The sequence below is a fragment of the Rhamphochromis longiceps genome, linkage group LG17 (genome assembly GCF_057381845.1).
Source record: "Rhamphochromis longiceps isolate RC_006_pf linkage group LG17, R_longiceps_female_GT1.1, whole genome shotgun sequence".
Lineage (NCBI taxonomy): Eukaryota > Metazoa > Chordata > Actinopteri > Cichliformes > Cichlidae > Rhamphochromis > Rhamphochromis longiceps.
This window is the reverse complement of record NC_140573.1, coordinates 35,558,544-35,583,654: the sequence shown is the minus strand read 5'-3', so window position 1 is coordinate 35,583,654 and position 25,111 is coordinate 35,558,544. Positions and strand designations below refer to the sequence as shown.

Below are 25,111 nucleotides of genomic sequence, written 5' to 3'. Positions count from 1 at the left end.
TTTTGATGACGAGTGCCATCTAAAATTTCCTCAGAAGTCAATGTGCCATATAATTGCATTAGCAATAAATTTAATAACGCTCTATATTAACAGTTGCTGTGCTGAGTGAACAGCTCCTGAACCATTTGAAGTGTCAGAATGTGGAAATTTCAACATCGCCTGAAAAAACTGACAACTAGTGTGTCTATGCAAGCTAATTTGCGATGTGCACCGCCATTTATTTTTTAATGCACCTTCTCAGATTAATTCACTGCGTGTCGTGCCCAGGGCTGGACTAGGACAAAAAATTGGCCTGGGCATTTTGACTAGAGACCGGCCCACCAGGTATTAAAGGAAAAGCCATAAAGCCTTTGAATGAAAACAAACGCTGTTGTGACAGTGATGTACACTGTCTTGTTGGTATATGTATGATTTCTATACGTTGTACATCAGATAAAAACTTTGGTTGTAAGAATCAGATAATTATTTATTAAACATTTTAAATGAGAATAAGAAAGAAAAGTATTTCTTTGTGCCCCCCTTTCCCTGTTAATGCCCTACCTGGCCCCCTGGCAAAACTTTGCTAGACCCGCCCCTGCACAGTTACCAGCTGTCAGCTACATAGAAAAGTATCCTGGTGTTATTTGTCTCTCAGAAACAGTTCATAACTTCCCTTCAACTCATTCATGTCACCTAAAAGGTAAACCTGTTTCTCCATCACCTGTTCAGCTCTGATGATTCAGTAAGGACATCTCCTGGTTTCATCTGCATGTTTCCCTCTCACCAGATATACAAACCGACATCATGACCAGCAGCCTTTACAGCTGTGGTGCCAGCAAACATCAGTTGATACTAGAAGGTAATATTAAATAAATTCTAACAACAGCTGATCAAGCTTAAACGTGCTGCTGTTGTTTAGTGCGACATCCGCTGGTTTCCTCTTTCTGGCGCAAAGTGGGCGATAAACAAACGCCCCTTGCGTCAGAAATACCGATCAGCTGATCATTGATCAGTTTCATGATTGAATAAGAGAAGAAGAGGCAGCTGACAGCGTAAAGACGCAGATTAACTCCAGCTTTGTGTCTTTTTTCATCCTAGCCGAATTACGGGACAAACTGTATTCCTTCTCGGCTCAATACGAAACGCGTAATATTTTCTCTGTACGATTCCGTTTTTTACGGCACGGTTGGCAACTCTACTAACTAACCTTATGAATAAAATAAAGTTCACTATCAGTAAAATCATAGCATCCACCCAGCTGTATAGAAACTCCGTCATGCTAGCTACTACGCAGTATGAGTTATTGTAACTGACTGTAAAAACTCAGCCCAACAAAAATAAACTACCCCTAAACTTGGTTTATATCTGACCCAGATAGACTGCAGGTCATAACTTCTTACCTGAAGTTCAGTTCACCTGACACTCGGACCGGCGGCCGCCTCGGGTCTCTCCTCCTCCTGCCTCCCCTTTCCCTCATCCACCTGGCCTCTTGTGGCAGCTCCGCTATAGCCACCACCAAACAACTGAGTTTTTTTTTACACATCTGCCAGCATCTGGACAATTCACCACCTTTCATTGTTTATACCGTTACCAAAAAAAATAAAAAAAATAAAATCATCGGCCCATAAAAACGAAAAATCACCATCTATGGCCAGTCCAGCTATGGTCGTGACATCAGTTAACCCTTCGCGTGCCAACTGTGGCATGCGTGCCCAGGGTTGCCGACCCCTGTACTAGATGAATGTTTTGAATTTCCCACTGCATTTTCCTTTATATCTCTTTGCTATGGAGAAAAGCAAAGTGGGTTTCTAACCTTGGAAATTATTGCCAAACAAAGGCTTAGATGCTTGCTTGCTTGATTGCTTGCTCGCTCGCAAAGAACAAAGAACCACTGTGGCTTTTCTTTTGGGTTCATACAGGGATGCAGAGGGGAGACTCTCTCAAAAATGGCATGTCTCCTTGTATTAGCTGGCTGAGTCACAGGACAGCACAGAAAACAGCTTATTGTGATTCACTCTGTGCTAAAAACAAATCCCCAACCTATGAAATCATTGTGCATATGCTTTGTGCAATTTTAAAGTAAATTGTGTTATTTTAGTTTTTTTAGGGTAAATGCAACCTGTTTAACAAGATTATTTGTTTTCCACTCCTACTATCCAGGATCTCATGAAGTACTCACTATCAACCGTTATCTCCCCCAGCGGGATAGACTTTGAAATCTTGTTATGAGAAGTGTTACATGGGGTTTGATATCACATTATCTTCTCTTCCTTGTCATCCTCCTCTTGCTGTTGCACAGTTTTTGCCTAAATCAAATAGTCTCACATTAATACAGCATACCGTATGAGTGATATATCTCCACCTCCTCCTCCTCCTCTTCTGCTCATCTTCCTCATTTGTTTCTCACACCTCCTCGTTGTACCGATGAAAAAAATCTCAACGCTAAAGATGACAAACAACTCTGTCATCACGGTAATGCTGCAAATGAAAGCAGAGGATGTAGGAGCTGTGTAATGAGTACTAAGTATAAGATACACTGTGTGGTGAGTACTCTAAAGTGGAATGCGCATTTTGGAATACAACTTTATTTGAGTCATTCACCACATTTATGAAATGTGGAAGAAGCACAAGTGTATTAACTGCCATCTATCAGTTTTACATCCTATCTACAGTCTGGCATGAAGCACATAAAATATGCACTCTTATGATAGTACGTCATTGCTTTGTTCTTAGAAGAACCCTGTACATTACACCCACACAGTGGGTGATAGTGTCCCACTCACCCATGTACAACTTTTCAAATGCCAAGTGGCAACAGCAGAAAGCCTTGTTGTCTCAGTGATGCAAGAGCCAGCGGACATCTGGGAATGTCGAGTCACTAAGCATGGCGGAGGAGGAAGGCCTAGATGCGGGGTGGAGGGGGGGGGGAGAAAGAGCTGAGACGGAGTTGGTTGGTATAGGGTCGCAGACCGATGATGCTGGTTGAGGGAGCAAAGCCCAGGAAGCCAACTGCAGAGGAAGGCGGAGCAGAGAGGGTTGAATAGAAAGCGGTTCCACGACCGGGAAGAGTGTGGACTATGCAGTCTGTCAGGTCTCCAATCTGTCAGCAGAGTGCCTCTGGTCCCCTTAGGCCGCGCAACACGGCCCCGCCGCATTTTGCGCTCTCTTCCACTCACATATCCTGTCCTCATGCACCCTCTTGTCCCAGCCAGTGCACTTCAGTGTGCACTGATTTTTTTTGCCACAGGACTGTTGCATTTGTCACTGAATCGACTGCCTCTATTCATCGTGCTCAGTTGACGATTTTTATAGATTTTGTCACACATTTCAAATAAAGTGACTGCACAAATCTAAAAAAAAATATATGTGTGTGTGTGTGTGTGTGTGTGTACTACTAAAACCTTTAACCATAATTTTGGTTTCCAATCCTCAATTATAGTGGATTCTTTAAAAAATGGAGCCACACTTACATCTGCTGGAAGAAATGTGTCATTGCATGACTTTTTTTTTTTTTTGCACAAATTTGCATTTATTTTTTTTATTGAAAGCTGCTGGTGGACATTTATGTGTAAGACTATACTACGAGATGAACTGATTAATCAGCCTTCGCAGAAGTACTGACATTCTGTACAACAATACAGGACACGGACACATTTTAAAGGCTTATATACCATTTCCTTCATCAGTTTCTCTTTGTCAATACACAGACAACATGGTCTCACTAAGGTAACACAATTCAACAGTACAAGTAAACAGTTGATGCCTTTTTTAAGTATTTGGTGGCTTATATAGGATAGAGGGTATCTCTCACAGGATAGCCACCATATCCCCATATAACCACATACCCATAGTTACAAATGCTAACACACAATCCACACTGCAATGTGAGAGGAGGAGTGACGAGAGCATTAACATCTGATGACAGGCTCTCATTTTAGTCTTGTATCACAAGGTGCTGGGTGTGTTCCAGAGAGTCAGTTATCAGTGCTACATCTGTGACACCCAGCAGCCTGATGTGAACCTAGTTCAAATCATTTGGTTCCTTTTAAACATTCCTTCATTTCAAACAAGAAAAAGAAATATGTGTAATTTATGTAGTGTGTGAAGGTTAAGCTATCTCAATGCTAAATATGCCATAAGTACTAAAACTCTGTTGTCATTTGTTGCAGATTTTTCTGTAAATCTTGAAGGGGAGTGGGCTGAAAAGGAAATACAATTTGTTGTGGTTTCTAACAGCTTCTGCACCTCTCACTGCTATCTAGATCTGTAAATGTGCAGCCTTATCCCTCCGCCTGGTGCAGCACTGATTAATTTATAATCCTTACACGTTGGCATACGAGCTAGTCAGGAAAATAACAAGCAGCCTTACACCTCTGGGTAACCCCAGATAATCAAGATTCTGTCCTTGTTTCTCAGATTCTTCCCGTCACTGCTACTTTTTGTCAGTGCACACCACAGTCTTTGTGCCAAATTTGCACTGCGTCTCATCGGTACAGGGCCTTACAGAAAAAGTAGTCCTCTGCTCTGAAAACACTGGCTTTGGGCCAGTTTTCTAAAGGTGCCAGCATAGGATTGGAGCCAGCTTACAAAAGGTCAACATACCCCAGACAGGATCAAGTGACTTCTACTGGAGTGCAGTGTCACTCAAGCTGCCACTTTATTGCACACATTGTCACACAGTGAGAAACTCTCTGCTTGTGGTACACTAACAGATAAAATATTGAGTCACACAAGAGCCTCACAGGCACCCAAGCACCATAGTCAATATGGTGCCAAAATAAATGTTAGCTATGAAATACATTGTGTTGCAAGATACATGCCTGAAATATGCATGAATTCATTTTTCTTTGGGATCATGTAATCATCAAAACAATCTTCCTAACCCTTCTGTAGGGTTGGAACATGTATACAGGGATTTTTTTTTTGTCCTCCGCACAAGCCATAGGCACAAATGGAATATGGGATTACAGTTGTGCAGAGACATTACTCTTTTTTTTCCTTCCTTCTGTTCTGTTCCTTCTGTTGTTGATTCACCAATCAGCCATGTTTGTAGATATAGTCATCTTTATACTCTTTGTGTTCCAGTATTTCTTATTCCTTCTTGGTTCACTTTTGGGCTTTATGTTGTGTTTGTATCAGCCAATGAAGGCCCTTTTTATTCCTTCATTCAGTCTGCCTCCATTTCCTGCCTTTGGGTCCTCTCTCCATCACCACCTACCTTGACAATCTGTTCATTTGTGTATTAGCAGATGGAGTTATTGTATTCATTGCATTTTGTCCAAGCAGCATAATTTAAAAATCCATGTCAGCATGTACAAAGGTTTAGAGTGAACTAATCTGATCATTAAAATGTGATTATTCTGGGGGGAAAAAATGAAACAACAGGACTTATTTGAATGTTTGATATTATTTTTCTTTAATTTCTTTGAGATACTGTCATTATTCCAAATGAATATCCCTAAACCTGCAATCTCCAAAAAGACGCAGTAATCTTTATACCAACATGTAAATCCAATAACAAAAAACCTGCTAACTTTAGGTTAAAAAACCAAATGTTTCTTTGCACTTAGCTTTTGCATGTTGGTTATACTGTCCAGTATCTGTGTAGCCTGCTGTCAGTTTACCTCTGACTATATCATTGTGACGCTGTTTTAAGTAAATTAATGACAGGATCATCTCTTCCACAACATTACCAGCAGCAAGCTTCTCCTGGGTAACAGCTTAGCTAAAAGCTAGCTTCTGTGGAGCTCGCTTTTAAGTTAGCTGGCCTAGCCAGCTAAGGTTTGCTTAGCTACTTGCTACTTTAAAATATGAAGCTGAGCTCGTTAGCTTCTTTCCTCAATTACCTTAAGATGGACACTGACACAAGCAAGACAGAAACACTGCATTTGCTTTGGATATTTTCCATTTTTCATCTTGTGTCACAACCAAAGCAAATGACAAATGTGCTCACATTTTAAAAATAGCTCACATTCCTGCTTAGGAATCAGTCTCGCAGGCCTAGAGGCAGGTCAGAAACCCCCTGGGAACATGTGGTTACTAGGAAAAAAAAAATATATTCACCAATTGGTTGGAAAGATGATAGTGGAAGTTGATCGCTGTTGCTAAGTTAAATAAGGGAAACAAAAACCTCTCTGTCCATAGCAGTAACTTTTTTAAAAACTGATTTCACCTGACCACAGCAACCAACTCCCAGCACCCACTTGCCAACCTTTCACAGAGTACACACTTTTCCATAGCGACCGGAGTTTTCCAGAGGGTCACTGACTGGTCCCTAGGGCTGTGCAACTAACAAATTACTTGAATTGCAAAACATAGTACAATAAAAATATAATCTGAGTACTCTAAAGACTTACTTTAGTTCATTGTCTCAATGAATAATTACAGTAAGTATAACAACCTTGTACAATCAAAGTCTAGGAAGTAGTGAACAGAGATGGGCAGTAACGCGATTACTTTTTTCAAGTAACGATTAAAAGTAAGGGATTACTATTGCAAAAACGGTAATTAGATTATCGTTACTTTCGCTGCGTTACTGCGTTACTAAAACCGTGGGGTTTTTTTTGCGAGAATCTCATGACAATGACGTAAGCGAGTGCAACATTCATGGCAATAGCTGTGTGCAGATCAACAATGGATAATATATCGAGTGCGGGAGAGAGTATGAGCATGCAGCGTTTAAAGCGTGGAAGTACTGACCTTACTTTGAGTTTGATTCCGTAAAAAGTGACAAAAACATTAGTGTCCGCTGTTCACTGCGTGGGAAGAAAACTTCTTTTTACAACAAAAACCCCCCCTAAACTTCCAAGCAAGCACCGAGTGCGCTACGACGTAATGGGAAATTCACAGAGATTGTTCAACTGACCACTGCGGCACACCTGCACCAGGGCAAACCTCCGCCTACCTCACTCCTGCTTTACAGGTGAAAATAGAGCAACAGGACAGCTAGTCTTTGATTTTATTTATTTTCTGCTGTGTTTTACTTGCATCTATTTGAAAGAGTGAGTGTAAACACAAACAAAAAAAAATATTTTATGTGCATGTTGCATATAATAAAATTTTTGCTTGATGCATAAAGTTAAAAGATTAAAACGTATAAAACAAGTTTTAAAGAGAGACGTTTCCATTTGATTACATTTTGTATGATGGATTATGCAGAAAACGCAGAATTGGGCTGAAAGATCTATTGCTTTATTACCTATTCAGGTTGTAAATCCTGTTTTTAAAAAGTAGCTAAGTAATTAATTACTTTTGAAAATAAGTAATCAGTAAAGTAACGTGATTACTTTTTTGGGGTAAGTAATCAGTAATTAGTTACTGATTACTTTTTTCAAGTAACTTGACCAACACCGGTAGTGAACAAACCACAAAGCTGTAGTGTCATAAAACATGCATCATGCAAAGTTCATCAGTTGTGAAATATGAAAATGTCCAGGGCAAAAGAAATCTTGCTGTGTCAATTTAAAAAACAATGGGGGTTTCTTTGTTGTATTTTTTTTGTCACATGAATTTCTTTTATTGAAGAAAATCAAGGAAATTTGTTCCATTTGTTACATAATAAAGTGGTATTGGGCCCATAAAACACAGCAAACATACACACGTCATACACTTAAAACATTTCTGTGGACTAAAACATTCAACAAAAGGTGAAAATTCCTATGATTTTAACAACGTTCAGTTCAGTTTGAAGTTTATTGTATTCCTTTATTGTCTTTTTTTTTAACCACAGAATGACGCCCTAATGGGAACTCAAATTAGATCGACTACTTGGAGTTGCAAGACAGATTTATAGCGTTACAAAACATGCAACAACAAAAACATATTTCTGCACCAAATTCTGTTTGTTTAGTGAGTCTTATTGTAACTTAAACCATTTTTTTTACCATTAGACTGTATTTAAATTAACCAAAAAATGCACGCGAGTCCAAAGACAGGTAAGTAGTATATTGTGTTCAGGTTTAATGGTTCGTCAACCCCAAAAAGTTTCAGAATCAGTCTATTAAGTAACTTAATAGATGGGAAAATCAGCCAAGTGTACAAACACGCACACACACTCACACACACACTAATAGCACTGTACATGGTAGTGGACATTACAGTTTACAGTAGTGTGCTGATGTAGCACTCTTCACCACTCTTGCTTTTTCTTAAATCTTAGGCTATCCCACCATCTCCTTGTCTGTCATCACGTGTTGTCTCTTCCACTTATAAAACCACCATGATAATGAAAATATGTAGAGAGCTAAGACTGATGGGAAATCATAGAGGAAAACAATGACAAAGAATCCACTAATTAAGAGGGCATAGATTAGAAGTCTGGTGACGTGACTGAGGATATATAATATACTGCACCACACAAGACCATCGGCCTCTTTTAATTTCTCTGAGGAAGATGATGGATGTTTGTGAGATGGGTGGGCTGATTTATTAAAAATCTCTCCATGGGCAACTACACAGCCTTCTATTTGTCTGCCTGTCTCACAATGAGCAGCCGATCTTTCTTTTATGCGAGTGTGGCTTTCCAGATCCATCGGAGCTTCTGCCAGAGCTGGAGTTGTTTCAGGCAATGATTGCAGACTATGCGCATCTGAGGTGGTGGTGAGATTGTGACTGGGATTAGCACTCAAAATCAAATCTGCATGTGATTCAGAGACAACGTGAGCTTGTTCTGCTATGTCAAGTAACTTACTTCCTTCTACCACAGAGCGTTCATGGCCTTTAGTGGGTACAGCTTGCTCCAGCCCTTGACAGAAACTTGAGTTTGGATCTGTTGGTAATTCCGTCAAGGAAAATACCCCTGAATCAAAAGTGTCATTGAGGTCTTTTTCAAAAAGAACATGGCAGCCTTGTGTAGTATCTCTCAGCATGCACCCCATTCCATCAACAATATCAGTGTGTCTATTTGATGCCTGCACTTCTCTGCCAAAGACCTCTTCCCAAATCCCCCTGACCAAATCTTCTACAAATCTTTCTATGAAGATCTCCTCCAATCCCACCTCTATCACCTCAAGTGATGCAGTATTTTCTCCCATAATAGGTTCTTTTGTTCCATGTGACAGCTTTTTATATTCAACACGCAGAGAGCTCTCAACTTCTGCTGACAACTCTTCTTCTTCTTTCAATTCTGCCGGTGCATTCTTCCTCTCCCCCTGAGGGCCCTCCACATTACCCATTAACTCCCTCCCTGCTTCCATTTTCAGCTCCCGAATGCTCATCATCTCATCTCTGTCTTCCTGACTCGTATCTCCTTCTAGTCTTTGTAACGTCTCAGATTGGTGTTCCGCTGAAGTGTCTTTCTTTGCGACATTCTCTTTTACTTCGATTTCCTCTTGGCTCGTTTCACCGCATATGTTCTCATTTTGACCCTCCGTGTCTTCCTGTGAATCGGTCCATCCCACTTCAACCACTTCCAGTCCCTTTGGGTTGCATTTATTTGCTGGAGGTCTGAATGTATTGCAGCCACTTTGGAAAGCCTGGTTGACTTCATTTGATTTCTCTGTTGGTCTCGTCTGCTCTGATGGATTTGCTATTATTCCGTTGCAACTAAAGCTTTTTCCCACCTCTGTCTTGTTGAAGTTTAATCCGTGCTCACCTTCTTTCAATTTCACTCCACTTTGTTCCATTTGTGATTCCTGCTTCATCTCAACTTTTGGCTCCTTGCCTCTTTGGTCTGACTGTGACTGTTTGTCGTGCACATCCAAAATTATTGATGCACTCACATCTAAAGCTGTATCATTATGTTGCCATGCTTGATCATCTAACGCCTGGAACCTTTCCTCTGCTGTACTTATTAGTCCCTTTGTTTCCTCACCTGTTGTTGAAAAGTAAGTTTCCTGCTCTGTCTCTTCGAGTGCTGTCACGCATTTGGTGTTCAATGGAACGCCTTCATTCAATTCAGCTGCCACGATTTTGTTTTCCTGCTTTGAATCAAATCCACCATCGTGTAGATGTTGAGGTCCTGTTTCATTTCTATCACTCTCCTGCTGATTTCCGCCATTTCTGTTTGGCCCAAATTGCTCACACTGCATTTCATCTGCATACCTTGGGGAGGTTTCACTCTCTTCTGTTCTGTGTGGCCTAAATATCTCCTCCTCTGTAGATGCTTTATTTTCCGTATAGTTCATCATGATGTCTTCCTCCTCCACTCCTTTTCTGGATGTGGAAGAAACATACCTCGCCCCATCCTTTGTCCCTTGTCTGATTGTCTCCCTAAATGCCAGCATGTCATCTACACCATTGTGTGTAGTACCTGTAACCTCTCCTTCCCCGGTGGAAGAAAGACCCTCATCCAGCCTTGCTCCCTGTGAGATACTATCAACAGCACTGGCATTCTGAAACCCTGGCATTGCTGTCATGTCTGTTGTCTCCGACTCCCCTGAGCTTGTTATTAAGTCAGCCATGTGTGATGTGATGGGCTCCTCTTCTACTTCTTTTGCTCCTCCTATTATTCCTTCTCTTTCTGGCTCCCGGACCACATGCTTGTGACACTCGGTTGAACTGTCAATAGAGTCCTCGGACCGCGGTGCCCCCTCGAGGCAAAGTTTCTGTGGAGTGTCTGTTACAGAGCTCGTCTCTGACCTTTGGGATGCGTCTTGTGTTGCTGCGTTGTCATCTCTTGGGCTGGTGACACATGCCTCTGCTGGCTGGTGGTCTTCGGTGTTCAAGGCAACATTAGTAAGCAGTTCTCCCCATGTGTCTGACAGAGGCTGACGTGCATCTAAGCAGTGTGCCTGTGCGGCGGCAGGAATATCGGCACCCAGTTGAAATTCTCGAAATGCTGAATATTGGGGTTGGAGCCCTTTGTCGTTTGAAGGAGACACTGATGCTGCTGTCTGCAGCCATTCTGACTCTGGAACGTTAGAATGGTCGGGCCCATTAAGAAAGGCCTGCCACGCATCACACACAGAGGCTTTTTTATTGTCAGTATCATCTGTCCCAGGAAGAAAGGTCTCCCACATGTCATCAGCAGAAGGTGCGTTTTCTTCTTTTGACAAGATCGTTTTAGCTCTTCCGCTCCAGATGTCATCCGCATCAGCCGTCTCCCACTGCTGGGGTTTGTCATTGCTCCAGTCCAGTGTAAGGAGAGGAATCTGATGGTAGGTGAGGACTTGCGGGCACTCGTTCGGTTGCGCCTTTTGGTATTTATAGAGCATGCTGGCAGAGTCACCCCAGGGAGCCGGCATAGACTGAGAGTCTTTCTGGCCACTGGCTGAGTCACATGCAAGATTCTTGGATTCTTGATGCGTTCTTTGGGAGAGGTAGTCCTGCACACGTGCCAAACGTGCTGCTTTGCGTCTGCTTTTTACGCTCTCCACCTGTCAAAAAAGGCCAAAAGTCAAAGCAGTGAGCTTTGTTAAGTCACTGTGCTGGCGAAACCCTGATATTTGGCTGGTGATTAAAAATGTGCCTTTCCTTTGAGTATTTTTATATATCCAAGATGCAATGCATTTCAATAATCTAGCAACTTCAGACCTATTCTTGTTTGACTCATCAATTTTCCCACATGTTTACAAGCATGCTCCATGTATTATTAATGGACTGAATGTGAAGGATTTCAGATGTGTTCCCAAGTATCAGGTTAGCTAACTTCATGTACCCTTCTGGGACTCAATGTGCAGTATAACATGCACCACTTCCTCAGCTATCATTTGTACCTTGGAGACAAACTAGAACTGCGTTTTTATGATGACACAACATACATTTTATGGCTAGGGGAGTTTACTTTTTGGCGATGCTGGTGTTTTCTAATTTCCTAAAACACTGAAGACACCCCAAACATTACCCCTTCTGGCGTTATCTCTGTAAATCCCTATGACCCACACTGCCACTCCTTTTTCTCTGTTTTTCAACCTCTCTTAAAAGCATGGTGGGAACTGCTGAACCTCAAACTGCAGCCTCTGGCCTAGCACGTTACTTCATTATCAATAAATGTTTTTCATTATCATTTGGGGTAGGGTAAAATAATATAAAAAGAGCCTCACCACATTTCTGTGGTCATCACTGTGAAGTAATAACTGGACATCTTTGCTGTCCAGTGTCTGCCTGTGGGCCTTTTCTGCTCTCTGTGTTGCTTCTAGTTCTGCAGAAGACCAAAAAAAGGCAAGGGTGAAAGTTTTGTTGCACATTAAAACATATATGCACACATGCATGCATATATAAACACTAAGTACACACCTGTAGCAACTGTTGCTGTGTTAGCATTATCCCGGGTCTTCTCCACTGTGTTTCCATTCCTGTTGTTCAAAATAAGATATGGCTAGCGTGACATAAGATGTTTTCCAGACAGTACCAGATAATTAATTTAACAATCCATTATGTATAGTATTCATCAGATCTTTTTGTAGTAAAAGGGGTATTGTTGCTCTCTGTCCTCCAGATGTTGTGTTTCATAATTTCGCGAAGCTTAAAGTCCCCATAAACACCTCGAGCACTGGGGTTCAAGTCAAATGGTATAATAGAAAACAGGTTTCAATCTTTTATTAAAGACACGCCTTAAACAACAACTGGCCGTGCTGTATAATTATGCTACACAGTATACAAAATGCCTATTATGCACGTCCAGACAGTGTGTATCTGCGCCAGAGGCCTTTGAAATATGTTTGTCTGCTGCATTATCTGGCCCTTGTGCTGCAGCAGCTCAAAGCCAGAGCATGCACATAAAGGGGAGCTATAATTCTTCAGGCATAAAAAAAGAATTTTGCAGATGGGGTCAAAGAGGATAAAATGAGCATATCTTGCTACAGTGGAGACGTCATGGAAACCGGCGCATACATCTGGCCATAAATGGGCAATGTGTGTTCTACAGGCCACTGGATGGTTACATAACACCTCACTGTAAACACACAATGGCCCAGTTAGTGGAGCATATTGCTTTCAATGACTTCTCTTAATGAGAAGAGCAGCACAGTGTAAGTGCACTTGCACTGTGCCGAATTTCAAACTTCCTTCCACAGTAATTGTAGCTACAGGGCCGTTCTCGCTATAGTGCACAAAAAAGTTTCACAGAAGGCTTTGGTTGACATACAAGTGACTTCCTCCTGCAGAAAGGCATGTTTAAAAAAACTCCGACTTTCACACCTGTTAGCTTTGAGACAGCTCCTCTTGCTCTTGTAGCTCTCCTCTTGCATGTGAGGCCCGTGCTCCTTTATCTGTCCCTTTTGGTGGCAGAACATCACGTAGTTAAGTCCTTTGTTGTTAGCCCAGAATGTGCCCGCTGATGATTCATAACAGAGACAGAACTCCAATCTAGTCCCTTCTCTCTCAAACGGAGGCACCAAAGTATACTTGAAGGCAAACCTGTCTGTTTTTCTATCACTGGACCCGGGCACATAGTCTGCCGGGAGGTCAAAGCAGCTGTTCCAGCGGTCGAAAGTGATCCGGGCAAAAACAGACTTACTGTAGCAGAGGTTGACCACCCTGACGATGCCTCGAAGGGTGGTGGTCCCTGGGAGGAGTTCAATGCTCTCCAGCTCGACCATCTGTGCCTGCAGCCTCTGTTCCAGCTCCTCCGGGGATGACGGGACTGTAAACAGACAGCACATATAGAGCTCCTCTAATGAATGAAGTGCCTCCTGCTCAGCAGCCCGACTGACTTCTAGTTCTGCCGCTTCAGCACTGTCAAACTCCTTGACAGAGACCAGGTTGAGGCCAAATGCATCTGCGAAAGACACCTTCCTGCGAATAACTGGTGGGGGTTCTGGTTCCGAGTCGTCATCTGTCTCCTCATCTGTGGTGGAGCCCGTGAGAGAAGAGGCCTTCATTCCCCCCTCATCCTGTTTTCCACTTTTCCCTTGTTCCTCCTCCATCATCAGCCCGTCCTGTCGCGAGGGTTGAACGCACAGAGTCTCCATAATACGCGATGGTCTTGAGCTGTCTGCCTGTCCTGCCGTCTGTCCACTAGGAGGGTGGCACAGACCAGAGTGACCCTCGCCCGGCTACAGTGATAGTGTAGAGGGGAGAGCAGGGAGAGGACGTGACTTGACAGATGGAGTTCGGTTACAGCGAAGCTCGTGAGCCTGAGCCAGGCCTATTAATAGGACACATATAACTAGACCAAGGCTGGCCTGTTATCCTCGCGGTTACGCTCTCATAATATGTTTGTTAGTAACATCATAACTACATGAAAGCAAAGCATTTACAGAGCTCTACAATGGAAAATTAGTGCAGAAAAAGGACATACTTGAAGCTACTTTGAAGTTTTTTATTTTATTTTACATTTACTTGCTTTGCAGCAACAAAGTCTTAAAAGTTTCACATAGCAAAATTTCTACCTGCTTTTCGACAATCCACACCTGATACAGTATCTCTGCATTCTTGGCTACACTGTAAAAGCAGTTGTCTAGTTTTACTTAATGGTGATCAGGCCTCTGGGTATAAATCTAAAGCTTAACAGACTAAAGTTTGATGAAAAGTCATCCTTTGAAACAGCACAAATGGAGAGTGATCGATCAACCTAAGGACTGATTGTTAGCATAAGGCGCACATATGAGAACAGCTCTGAGATGCTTTAGTTTTTGTTCAGGAATCTCACCAGTGTTAAAAGCAATAAAATGTAAAATGCATTTTCCAGACAAAGTAACTATTAGTGCTGCCGCTTCAAAGTATTTACTGACACTGATCAACTGAAGTACCATAGGAAGCTACAGTAAGTTGGTCTGAAACTGAAACTGAATTGCCACACCTAAATTCCTTGTGTTACCAAGTGTGTCCCCTGCTGAAATGTCCCCTAGAAAGAAAAGTATCATCCTACCCACTGCAGGGGAGCTGCAGCTGACTAGTCACCTCCACGTGGACAAGGAAATGAAAGCATGTCCACACTGTCATCAATAATGTATCAAATTAGTATTAGTTCTGTTGCTGTTCTTGGAAGGCCAGGGACTCTCTTGTATCATCGACATTAAAGCAGACTTAATTTTCACTGCATCTTGGACAACAAAACAGAACATTATTATGAGATTGGACTCTTTCTTTGGCTGTGTGCGTGTGCATACTGACATGATTTTGCACAAAGTGATCTCAGATAGGAAGTTTAATTCAACTAATCCTTGATATGCTGGATAAGTATACCCCCAGATCTTGTATATCTTGTAAATAGACATTGGTGCTTGTTGTATAATCTTTTACAAGTGTGTGAGTGGGTTTTCTTTTCCCCCAAAGGACCCTTTGTTCTTCATACTAAAGGCAAAAATGCTCTCCTTGGACTTTTCAACTGCAGTTTTAGTGATTAAGTTGCATCATTTGCAGCGTATGAAAAGGCAGACATGTGACAAGTGTTAATTTGCTACAGCTAAGTGCAATCATATAAAATACATAACATTAAATGCATACAGTCAGTAGCAGGAATGCTAAAAAAAAAATGTCTAAATGCAAGACGAATTGTGTGACTAAGTTTTATCAGTAGATGGCACTATGTGATCATAGTAAAATTCATGTCAGCACAAGTTAAAATTCATTTGCATTTCCACTGTAGTCTCCCTTAGTGTGATAATGAGTTCCAGGCGTACAGTTAGCCTTGTCCACAAACAAGATCATTACAGAAGGAAAAGGTAATATTAATATTTCTTCTGTGTACCTAAGACTTCCTGTGCCAGTTACCTTCATCAGAAAGTTGTTTTCTGTTTTAAAGAATGACCAGTAGGTGGCGGCATACCACCGTCACAATTCCACGAGACTGCTTTTCCCTTCATGTCCTCATCATTTTGCAGATGCTGCTTCCTCTAATTCACGTTTCACGGAATATTTAGTTGCAATAAAGATTTTTAACACAAACAAAAGCACAAAACGGTAGAAAAGACTGTGTGCGTATACCACACAATTACTGGAACAATCCCAGTTTATATTACATCAGACAGATAAGTGTCTAATACTGTATTTTTTCAGATGATTTCAGAATATAATATGGGTATTCCGTGCATACACGCCAACAGGAAACAGCTTTCAGGATAATGCTGATAAGAATAATAATAACTAAAAAATAATGTATTTTTAAAAAATATTTACGTATTTAGTCAGTAATAACAATAATAATGGTAATAACAATAGATCTTTTTTTGTATATTAAATTCACATGGCCACACTACACAGCAACATGTACACATCACCTACAACCGTGTTTCTCTCAATTATTTGTAACATAAATAACACCAGATATATAATCTTTAAATGCACTAATCGCCCTTCTTAAGCAAAACACTTAGCTCTTACTCCTTTTCCTTTCCCACTTGATATTATTCTGAATATTTATTTCTAAGCTATGAACATCGTAACGTTTGAAGAAAAAAGGGGGAGGGGGGGATAGAAAGAAAAAAAGAAAGAAAGAAGAGGAAAGACGAGATAGAAGAAAGCAAATCATTTTAACTACTGCTCAGGGTTGTGCTCAGTGTTTGACTGGCTTCGGATCTACTATTAGATGAATAAATACACTAAATTACGTTGTAAAGGTATGACAGAATAAGTAATAATAAAATCCTCCAGTCAAGAATCTGTACATGTTGTCGTATGTTTTTCTTTTGTAAAGTATTTATTCAACAGTGATTTTCTGTATACAGAGTTTAACCTTAAACGTGTTTACACTAAAGCACAATTTTAATAACACTCATAATGATGATGGCGTTTAGGATATTATGTTTTTCACGCACTGGTTTCCAATCATCCTCTCAGTGTAAACACTTGTAGACAACCGCGAATATTTCTATCTGCAAACCTACAATTTAATGACGTGCACGTAAAAACGCCAGCTTTAAAAATGTCACCGCTGATGAGAGAGGTGCAGTTTAAACTCTGGCTCGAAAGCTGCTGAAGATTTTAAGGTATATTTGTTTCCATCGATGCTTTCATTTGCATTATTATTTGTTTAAAAAAAATCCTGTCGTGCAGTTTTATGAAAGTCGGTTAATTACGCAAAATTTGAGAGGAGAAAACACACAAAATGACCTTAAAAAGATTCAAAAGGGAAACAGTCACGATTGATGTATGCCGGAGGAAGCTGCTACATAAAAGCAGATCCTCTTGATGAAATATTGCAGGAACATTAAAGGCATATATTGATTCTTTTCTTCAGTTTAATAGCGGATGGTTTCGCACTACTTCTTTGCGAGTTTTAGCATATAAAGTCAAGTTTATCAAAAACAAGAAATGTTGCTTTTTGGTTGGCGGGATCGTCCCATTAGTGGAAGGTTACCGGTTCAATCCCCAACAATAATATCTAACTATGGTGAACGCTTCCTCACACGGGCAGCAGCTCTCCCCGCTAAAATACTTAATAGTTAAACGTTAGCGAAGAGTGAAAAAAAGGGGGGGAGCAAACTTTTAAAAATACTTTTTTTTTGTTTACAGAGCAGGTGGCCCTGACGTCACACGGGGTCGCAGTACGCCCAAAAATAACAAACACACCTCCGCGAACAAGCAAGTGCCTCCCCTGGGGGGGTTCTAGTCCCAAATATACTACTTGCTTGCCGGGTTGCTGCCTGATGTGTGTTTGAATCGTAACGAAAGAAAGAAAGAAAAAAAAAAAACAAGCCGCTTCTTCTTCCTCGCATTGCGCGTCATTCAAACAGGACTCAGTATATTGCTTTTCTCTCTGTTGCATTAGTAATAACAGCGGCGTTGACGGGAGACCGCAGGAGAGAGTGTGTGTGTGTGTGTCTGTCTCCGACAGCGGTGCCCAGCGGAGGAATATTTGAGCTTTTTTTTATTTACTCTGCAGCTTGTTGTTCATTTTCTCTGCGTTATGGTGAACTTGGACAGTCACGTGCGAAGACGGCTGCAAGTGTAGAGGACGACGGTTTCTCACCTGGCGTGTCCACTTTGACTTTAGGGAAATATACCTGCCGTTTCTCGTGGTAAGTTTTCCTGCGCAGGAGCGTATTAGTCTCCGAAAACCTTTGACTATTTTTTCTAAACCTCTCTGTCCACTGCATTTGAATTAGGAAGTGAACCGCTGGTTGTCAAGTTTTTGCTTTTTGTTGGGTTATTATTTACACGTTGCGCTCGGAGTTAGCGAGCTGCTTTGACAGATTTCCCTTAGCTCGGTATTCGCTTAAAAAACTGTTAGGACCTTTTGAGAGCACTGTCCAGTCTTTGCCTGCTCTGAAAGCTGAACGCTGATTTTTTTTTTTTTTAAGTGCGACGATATAAAACAAGTTGTTAATTTTCTAACACATTTATTCCACATGTCTAACAGAATTAGGCTATTTACCGATTTTTATTCACCGTTATGTGATAAATTAAATATTTAAAAATTAATTTAAAAAGTTTGCTCCGAAACCAGCTCAATTCTTTTGTTTCTTTTTTTGTATATATATATATATATATATATATATATATATATATATATATATATATATATATATATATATATATAGTCTTCACTAGAGAAAAATAAACAAAAAACTACATAAAGGACAAGTATCTACATGAATTTAATTGGAAGCTATTTTATTTTCCAGCTGAATTTATTTTTTATGCAGCTACCTACTACGTTGTAGTAATTAGTAAAAAAAAGAAGGAAACTGTGATTTGATTTGCATCTTATTGCAGCTTCTGTGTGTAAGATATGAAGTCAGTTTAATTCTTTTTCAGTGCAATCCTTTAGTGTTCTAGCCATATAATGATATCACATATGACTGGTGGTTTTAAAACCATGTTCCACTAGTGCTCAGTTATATTTTTCTTTAAATACCACTGTCACAGCTTCTTAAGCTCAAAAGGTGCATTTAGATTTAATGATCCTTTACCTGCATGACTGCTGTCTGCGTTATCAATATCTACGATTAATCAGCTTACCGTAGTTGCATGCTCCATTTTTATATTCCATCTTTTTTCGTTGTCCAGAAACAGACAGGGGTGTTGGTAGTGTATTGCTTTTCATCATGATAAACCTCCAATTCAGACTAATTTCTCTAAACATTACAAGCTCCTAAAAAAATCTTCTGCTGGCCTCCTCTATTTCACACTCCCTGTCCCTCCTGTCTTGCAATCAAGTGTGGCCCAAAAATCAATAGATGTAACTTTTTTTTTTCCCCTCTCTTTTGGTAAAGAAAGGCTAACAAGGCACTGGGAGCTGCAGAACTCTTCAGGCCTGTCCTCTGATCAGCTTTCACCCCTGGATTAGCTGGATCGACCTTACTTGTTCAAGCCGCAGGGTGCACAGGTGTTCCCTCCTCAGTTATGCAGGTGTGGGCCAGTTCCCCCCCTCACTCAGCAGCTCTCACTCTTCAAAGGCCAGGCGGCAATAAATGCCCCTTGTGAAATATGTCAGCGACAGCGCACAATCAACCTTTGTTGAAATGCCCCTGTAATTATTTCTCAAAGTGTGTTTAAAACAGACTCTTGTTTACTTGTTGTTTAGGTGTCCTTGCATTTGGTAAGTGAGGCCACTGGATTTTGTAAAACAGGATGCATTCTTCTCCTTCCCTTACCCACTTAAGGCAGTGGGAGAGATGCAGAGAGACCTGCCATTAGTCTCCCTTCAAGACTGACCGTTGTTGGGAGCAGCGCACTTATTACCCCGGCTCTCCCCACTCTGCGTCCATTTTTTGATTGCAGCATTCATCATTGGGTGGTCGTGCTCTACATTATGGTAATAGGAAAATGAATGTCCTCCACAGGATTAATGTGTATACCCTGTCATATGTTTCAATCATTTATCAAAATTAAGATTCGGCTTTCAGCTCAATGAACGCTGGTTGATGCATGATTTTGTCTCAGATATGAGAATTGTTGCTTCTAGCTGAACTCAAGTAGAAAAATCCTTTGTGTTTATTATTATTTTTTATTCTAATACTCCTGTGGAAATTTGCACAGTTTCCACAGTTTTTTATTGTGCACTGTGCAAAATAAAAAAAAGGGGGTGGGGGGGTTTGATTAGAAGAAAGTGGCTTTTATACACAGATCACATCAGTGTTGTTTTTGGCTCTTTAGATAATGAAACACTCATTTTTGGATTAGTGTTTGAATCGCACCATCACCCATCCCCCAGTACCACTGTAATGAAGCAGACTGTTCACTCAACCCTTGAGGTGTTGGTGCTTTTCTTTTCTTTTTTCTTTTTTTTCGGGGGGGGGCATGCATGGTTAAGAAATTTGAGGGAGTGGCGCACTAGCAGCATCACTTATCTAACCTCGTCAGTGAGCCCATCCAGTGTGTTTTCACTCAGCCCCTGTTACATAAACTTAAAGGTGATTAAATGGCATGTGTTCAGGTTATATCCCTTCATAGAAATGTTTCTATGACAACCTCCGTACCTCCGTGCAAGTTAAAGCAACCAGAAGTGATCACGTCCGTCCCCCCCTCCCCGCTGCACTTTGGTTCCCTCCCCCTCCAAGTTAAGAATGGAATTTGTGTTGACAGTTTTGGCCTTTAATGGCACTTTTGTGCCGCGCAAAAGTATTTGTTTACCAGGATCATATGCTGCAAGCTGTCAGCTTTGGAGAGATTGACTTCTTAAGATAAAAGAGTGCATTACATGCTTAGGAGGCCACTCTTTTGGACTGTAATTATCCACATTTCAGTAATGATGTTTTGTGTGTCCCAGTTACTAAGAGTCTTGAGACAGCTCAGACTTTTTTAGTTACGCTCTGGGTCACTTCTTAAGCCCAGCTAGACACCGTTGTCGACGAGGAACGCTGTGACTCTTTGGCTGGAGAAAGCTGTGTAGGGTGGGGTCAGGGGATGTGGATTATAGAGAGATTGCAGGCTCCTCACACAAGGGTGAGTTAATAGGGAAAAGTTGGTAACATACTCACTGACCATTTGATTTTTATGCTTGCTTTCCCAAGTTAAAAAGATTATGTGGCTATGCTGTAAATTGACTTTAATCAAAACAGTCACGTATCAAAATGTCCTGTAAAGATTGTTTTTGCAAATATTACTACATCTTACGTCATCATGTATCCCTCCAAGGATTGTAAAACTCACAAACAGATGACCACACTCCACAAGCTGAGATGTGTAGTTTTTTGCTGGCGTGTATCACAGTGTGTCTGACTCTAAATGCAAAGAAGCATTCATGCAAAGTTATAAAACATTAGCTTTGTGTACACAATCTTTCTTACAGTTATGAAAAATAAGTCATGCTTTTCATAAAGTTTAAATTTCTCCTCTTGGCTGTTCTACTCTTGACCGTGACCTCATATATTGTAGTCTTCCTTTCAGCTGACACCAAGCTGCAACCTTCAGGGGTGAAAGATGGAAGCCAGCACGGATTGCCAGAAACTGCAGTTCCTGTAATAGCCACTTGAGGCTGTCTCCAAAAGCGAGTCAATCTCCACAGACTCCAGCATTAAATCGCTGAACTCTACAGCCTGGTACAAAAGCATTTTATTCATTCTCTTTAGCTTATTTCCAGCTTTTTGGGAAGATTAGGTTTTTGTTAGAATTTATCCATTTAAATGTTATTTAAACTGCTATGAGCGACAGGTAATTGGAACGGTATTTCACTTTTCTAGTCCTACCACTCAAAGGTGGGTGCTGACAGAGGTGGATAAATGCTAGCTGTTTGCTGATTCAAGTCACTAACAGTACCTTCCAACCATGCAGCCTTTTGGAGCCTTTTTAATGCAGTTAGCTGACAAATGATATGGATTGCTGTGTTGTTAATTGTACTTTCAGACTTTCCAGGAAGTCTCTTTTAAGTTTGCTGAGTGATGTTCTAACATTTTATTTGTATGTTGTTTTTCCATTAAATAGTATACATCTGTGTCTGTATGATGCATCCACGCAGTCTATGGATGCACCTTGACAACCAAGCTTCCACCCACTCATCCAGATGTGTTCACTTCTGGTTCTAAAAAAAGATGGAAATGCAGGATTCAAAATGTGGAGCCCACAACGGGCGATGTTGGTTGTGGCCACATACAACCATGGGTCCATTTGATAGCAGCCACAGACCTTACATGTTTTTATATCCTCAGTTTTTCTTTCTTTCTTTTTGAGTTAGCAGTTGCATGTTTACTGTGTGGCCAGTGTGGTGTGAGGGCATGACAGCTTTTATTCAAGTCACGGTCAGATGGACGATGTCCTCATGTGAAAAAAAAAAAGTGTTGGTTTTGGGGGTCTTGCCCTGAATTAAAGACAGAAGGTCACTCATGGTAAAAGGCAAGGTCACTGTTACTCAGACTGCATTCAGCCATCAGCTTGTCACTTGTAAACAGTGAGGACTGAGGTCCACTGAGGTTTAGAAGGTCTTTATATATGATATGTTAATAGAATAATGATTATTTTAATTAATTTCACAATAGAAATGTAAGAAAAAAGAAAAAGAGGTTAGGTTTCATAATGCCTAAGTTGGTTTTTACCTTAAATAAATAAATAAATATAGTATTAGTTAATGAGTGTACAGTTGTAAAGACTGGGCTTTATAGAATGGTTTGTATTGATGGGTTTTATCCTTTTTAGAAACAAAAACACACTGTGCCTCACAGAGGAAACAACCTTTCCTCTTTACCCTAAGAGACACAGAGAAAAAGGGAAAAAATGTTTATTTCAAACATGTTTTGTGTGTAGGGGGAAAAACATGAAAGAGAGGGGGGGTCATGACAGTAACAATTTTTGACAGGCACATTAGGCTGCAGAAAGAGCATCCAGCTCGGGGCTGAGGGCATATGGTGCTGCCTTCTGCTGGCATAGCTCTAGAACAAGTTACAGCACTCGTGCAGGGTCACGACTGTCTCAGGTTTGTTCCTTCTGTCTCACCCGTCTAAATAAAAACAGGGGGGAGAAAAATGGTAGTGGGGGGTTGGGTTGCGGTGGTGTTGAGCATGCTGGGCATAGCTTTGGTGTTGTACACTAGCCGTGTCTTTCAGCAAAAGGACAAAGAGAATGTTCCCAGTCAGGCCCCTTTGAGTCAGGACATAATTTGGTCAAAACGTGGAAGGGAGACGTTTGACATTTCCAGAAATGCATCGCTTTAACTTTGGATTGTTTCGCCACCATGTACTCTCCACCACAGTTTTTATTTCTGGCAATGCGAATGTAAATCTGCATAAAACATAATAGCAGTTATCAAGTTCTGAGCAAGTACAGCGTAGTGCTTTTCTCTTCTTTCACCATCTGAACACCCGGCTCGTGCTCCTGGATGGCAATCCCTAATCCTACTCTAAACAATGGCCATGTTTTCACCACACAGGCTCTTCTAGGTTTTCTCCTCTGTAATGTGGAGAGGATGGACTTGGATATTGTGGAGGATGACGCAGGGCTTTGGTTTGAAGGCAACAGATCGGTGGGAGGGTAATTACAGGCTACTGTGTGGCTCTTTGGATTTTCCCTGGATCACAGCTATAGGCCATGAAGCTCAGCCTCAAATGCAACTCTCTGAGAATGAAGTAAAATAGCCACAACATATGGACCCAACAAAACAATGGTTTATTTTTACGATTTTTGATGAGTGGTTTTTAATTTAGATTGTCACTCCTGGCAAGGAGCAGGGCAGATGGTGCAGACTTGAGTGCCCATCAGAGCCTAAATACCTCCAGGCAGCTGTTGGCCATAAACTTTTTTTCTCTAGCATTTTCTCTCTTTAACACGGCTCGGGTCAAGAGGAGTCAAACCTGTTACAACACCTGTTTCTGCATATGCAAATCTGTTGTTTTGTCATTTCATTAGGCAAGGCGAAAAGACGGGGGTCCCTTGTGGTTGCAAATGCGACTGGCACTGGGCCCAGTTGGCACGCTGCACTGTAGAAAGACGCTTGAGGCAGGGTGAGGGGAGGGAAGACGAGTTTGGTTTCTGTAGCACAAGCGACTTAACCATTGGGTTCCTTTACATCACAGCTCAATTTCGGGGTGGGCTCCTAAAATTTGGGGACAAAGTTGGACTGGATGTAAGGAGGGGGGAAAGTTCCACTCTCTATTTTATATGTATATCTTCTCTGTAAAGAGGATCCGAAAGTGAATGATGAAGGAAGGCAAAAATTGGCACACGTGTGGCTGGCACGCGCCACTCGCCTCCTTCACCCGGGATGGGGTGGGGGTACCCCCCCTCAATATCCTCTCCTCTACTCCCCCTTCCCAACCTCATCCCTTCATCATCTGGCGCTCTCCCGCAGCGCTCGTCTCTTAACCACATGTGCCAGTGCAGGGCCTGCTCTTGCTCCGGGGCTAATTGTTCACTGGTAAAACTGCATGCTTGTTGGTGGGGGTCTCCCCTTCAACCAGGCATAGGGATACAAAGCAGGGTGGCGGTGTGTTTGAGAGCGTGGGGTGGGATGGGGGGGCTCAAGATCATGATCTCTTCATGCAGTTTATTTTTCCCATATAAGTCTGAAGATTGTCAGTTGTAATCCTGCCTGTGTGCTGAATGCAACAAATACACCATGAAATTAAAGGTTATTGCAGGAGCGTAATGCAAAAGCTCTGTTTGAGATTACCAAAGCTGTTTGCAGACTTGCAGAGGATGAGAAGTGGGGAAAACACAGTATGTTTTCCTTTCCTGTGTTTGACAGTTTATGTCTTCCTTTGATCACTGGATTGATGGGTCATTTTAAACAGATGTTTAGAATATTCAGACTTCCTTTCATTACAGTTGTTCAAAAAACCTTTAAGGCATTACAGTTACACTCACACTGAATGTATCTATCAACATTTCAGATTCCAAATTATTTTAAAATACAAATTTGTATTTTAAGTAGTTAACCTTGGTGTGTTGTCACTGAATTCAGTGTAGCGTGCTCTCTTGAACTTTTTTACAAGTGCCTTCATCAGCGTACACTTAAGAGTTAGATGGATGGAAAGACCCAGGACTAGTGCCTTTGCTGAGTTAATCTCATCTGATAACTGCTGTCTTCCCCTTCCTTCTCCTCCTTTCTTTTCTCCCACTCTCTGTCCTCCTCCTTTCTCTGCCATGGCTTGGTGGGTCTGATTTGTAGTTCTGCTCCTCTCTCACAGAAGGCATTAAAGCCAGGCCCCACAAGCCCCCTCTGATATGGGAGAGTTCATTAGAGATGTGCCTTTGATGGGCAGCCTTTTCATGTGACTACCGGTTTTTCAAATACCTTGATGTAGAAGCTTAAGAAGCCATTGTGCAGTAAGCCCTCCTTTTGATGCGACTTATTTAGATCTGCATAGTAAATCAGGGGGGAGTAAATAACCAGCCAGCAGATGGAAGCAAGGAGATAAGGCAGCAGCGAACAATCGCA

At 41.4% G+C, this 25,111-nt stretch overlaps 2 protein-coding genes across 9 annotated transcripts in view; one reads left to right on the top strand and one right to left on the bottom strand.

Moving 5' to 3' along the window:
- Positions 1-7,459: 7,459 nt before the first annotated feature.
- Positions 7,460-18,994, bottom strand: ppp1r3aa (protein phosphatase 1, regulatory subunit 3Aa). 2 transcript variants are annotated; one of them, XM_085387846.1, is made up of 4 exons: positions 18,763-18,994; positions 12,154-12,212; positions 11,961-12,058; positions 7,460-11,294 (listed from the first exon to the last, which is right to left on the bottom strand). In XM_085387846.1, the coding sequence occupies exons 1-4, from the start codon at positions 18,771-18,773 to the stop codon at positions 8,139-8,141; spliced, it is 3,324 nt and encodes a 1,107-aa protein (XP_085243972.1). In that variant the 5' UTR covers positions 18,774-18,994; the 3' UTR covers positions 7,460-8,138. The 2 variants fall into 2 exon arrangements, with proteins under 2 accessions (XP_085243972.1, XP_085243971.1); XM_085387845.1 differs by lacking the exon at positions 18,763-18,994 and adding an exon at positions 13,057-14,528.
- Positions 17,393-25,111, top strand: part of foxp2 (forkhead box P2) — a 103,224-nt gene continuing 95,505 nt past the window's right edge. For 3 of the 7 annotated variants that reach the window (XM_085387852.1, XM_085387853.1, XM_085387847.1), the window contains exons 1-2: positions 17,393-17,819; positions 21,133-21,284. The gene's annotated coding sequence lies outside the window, so the exon portion shown is untranslated. Of the gene's footprint in view, positions 17,820-19,016; positions 19,153-21,120; positions 21,285-25,111 lie in introns of all 7 variants that reach the window. The other 4 variants (XM_085387850.1, XM_085387848.1, XM_085387854.1 and 1 more) reach the window with 4 other exon arrangements.

Excerpts from the sequence above, each read along its gene's own strand:
- ppp1r3aa (XM_085387845.1), bottom strand. The coding sequence starts at position 13,829 with ATGGAGACTCTGTGCGTTCAACCCTCGCGACAGGACGGGCTGATGATG. Across the intron at positions 12,213-13,056 it reads AGCTGTCTCAAAGCTAACAG|GAATGGAAACACAGTGGAGA; the intron begins GTGTGAAAGTCG and ends TTTGAACAACAG. Across the intron at positions 11,295-11,960 it reads GTGATGACCACAGAAATGTG|GTGGAGAGCGTAAAAAGCAG; the intron begins GTGAGGCTCTTT and ends CTTTTTTGACAG.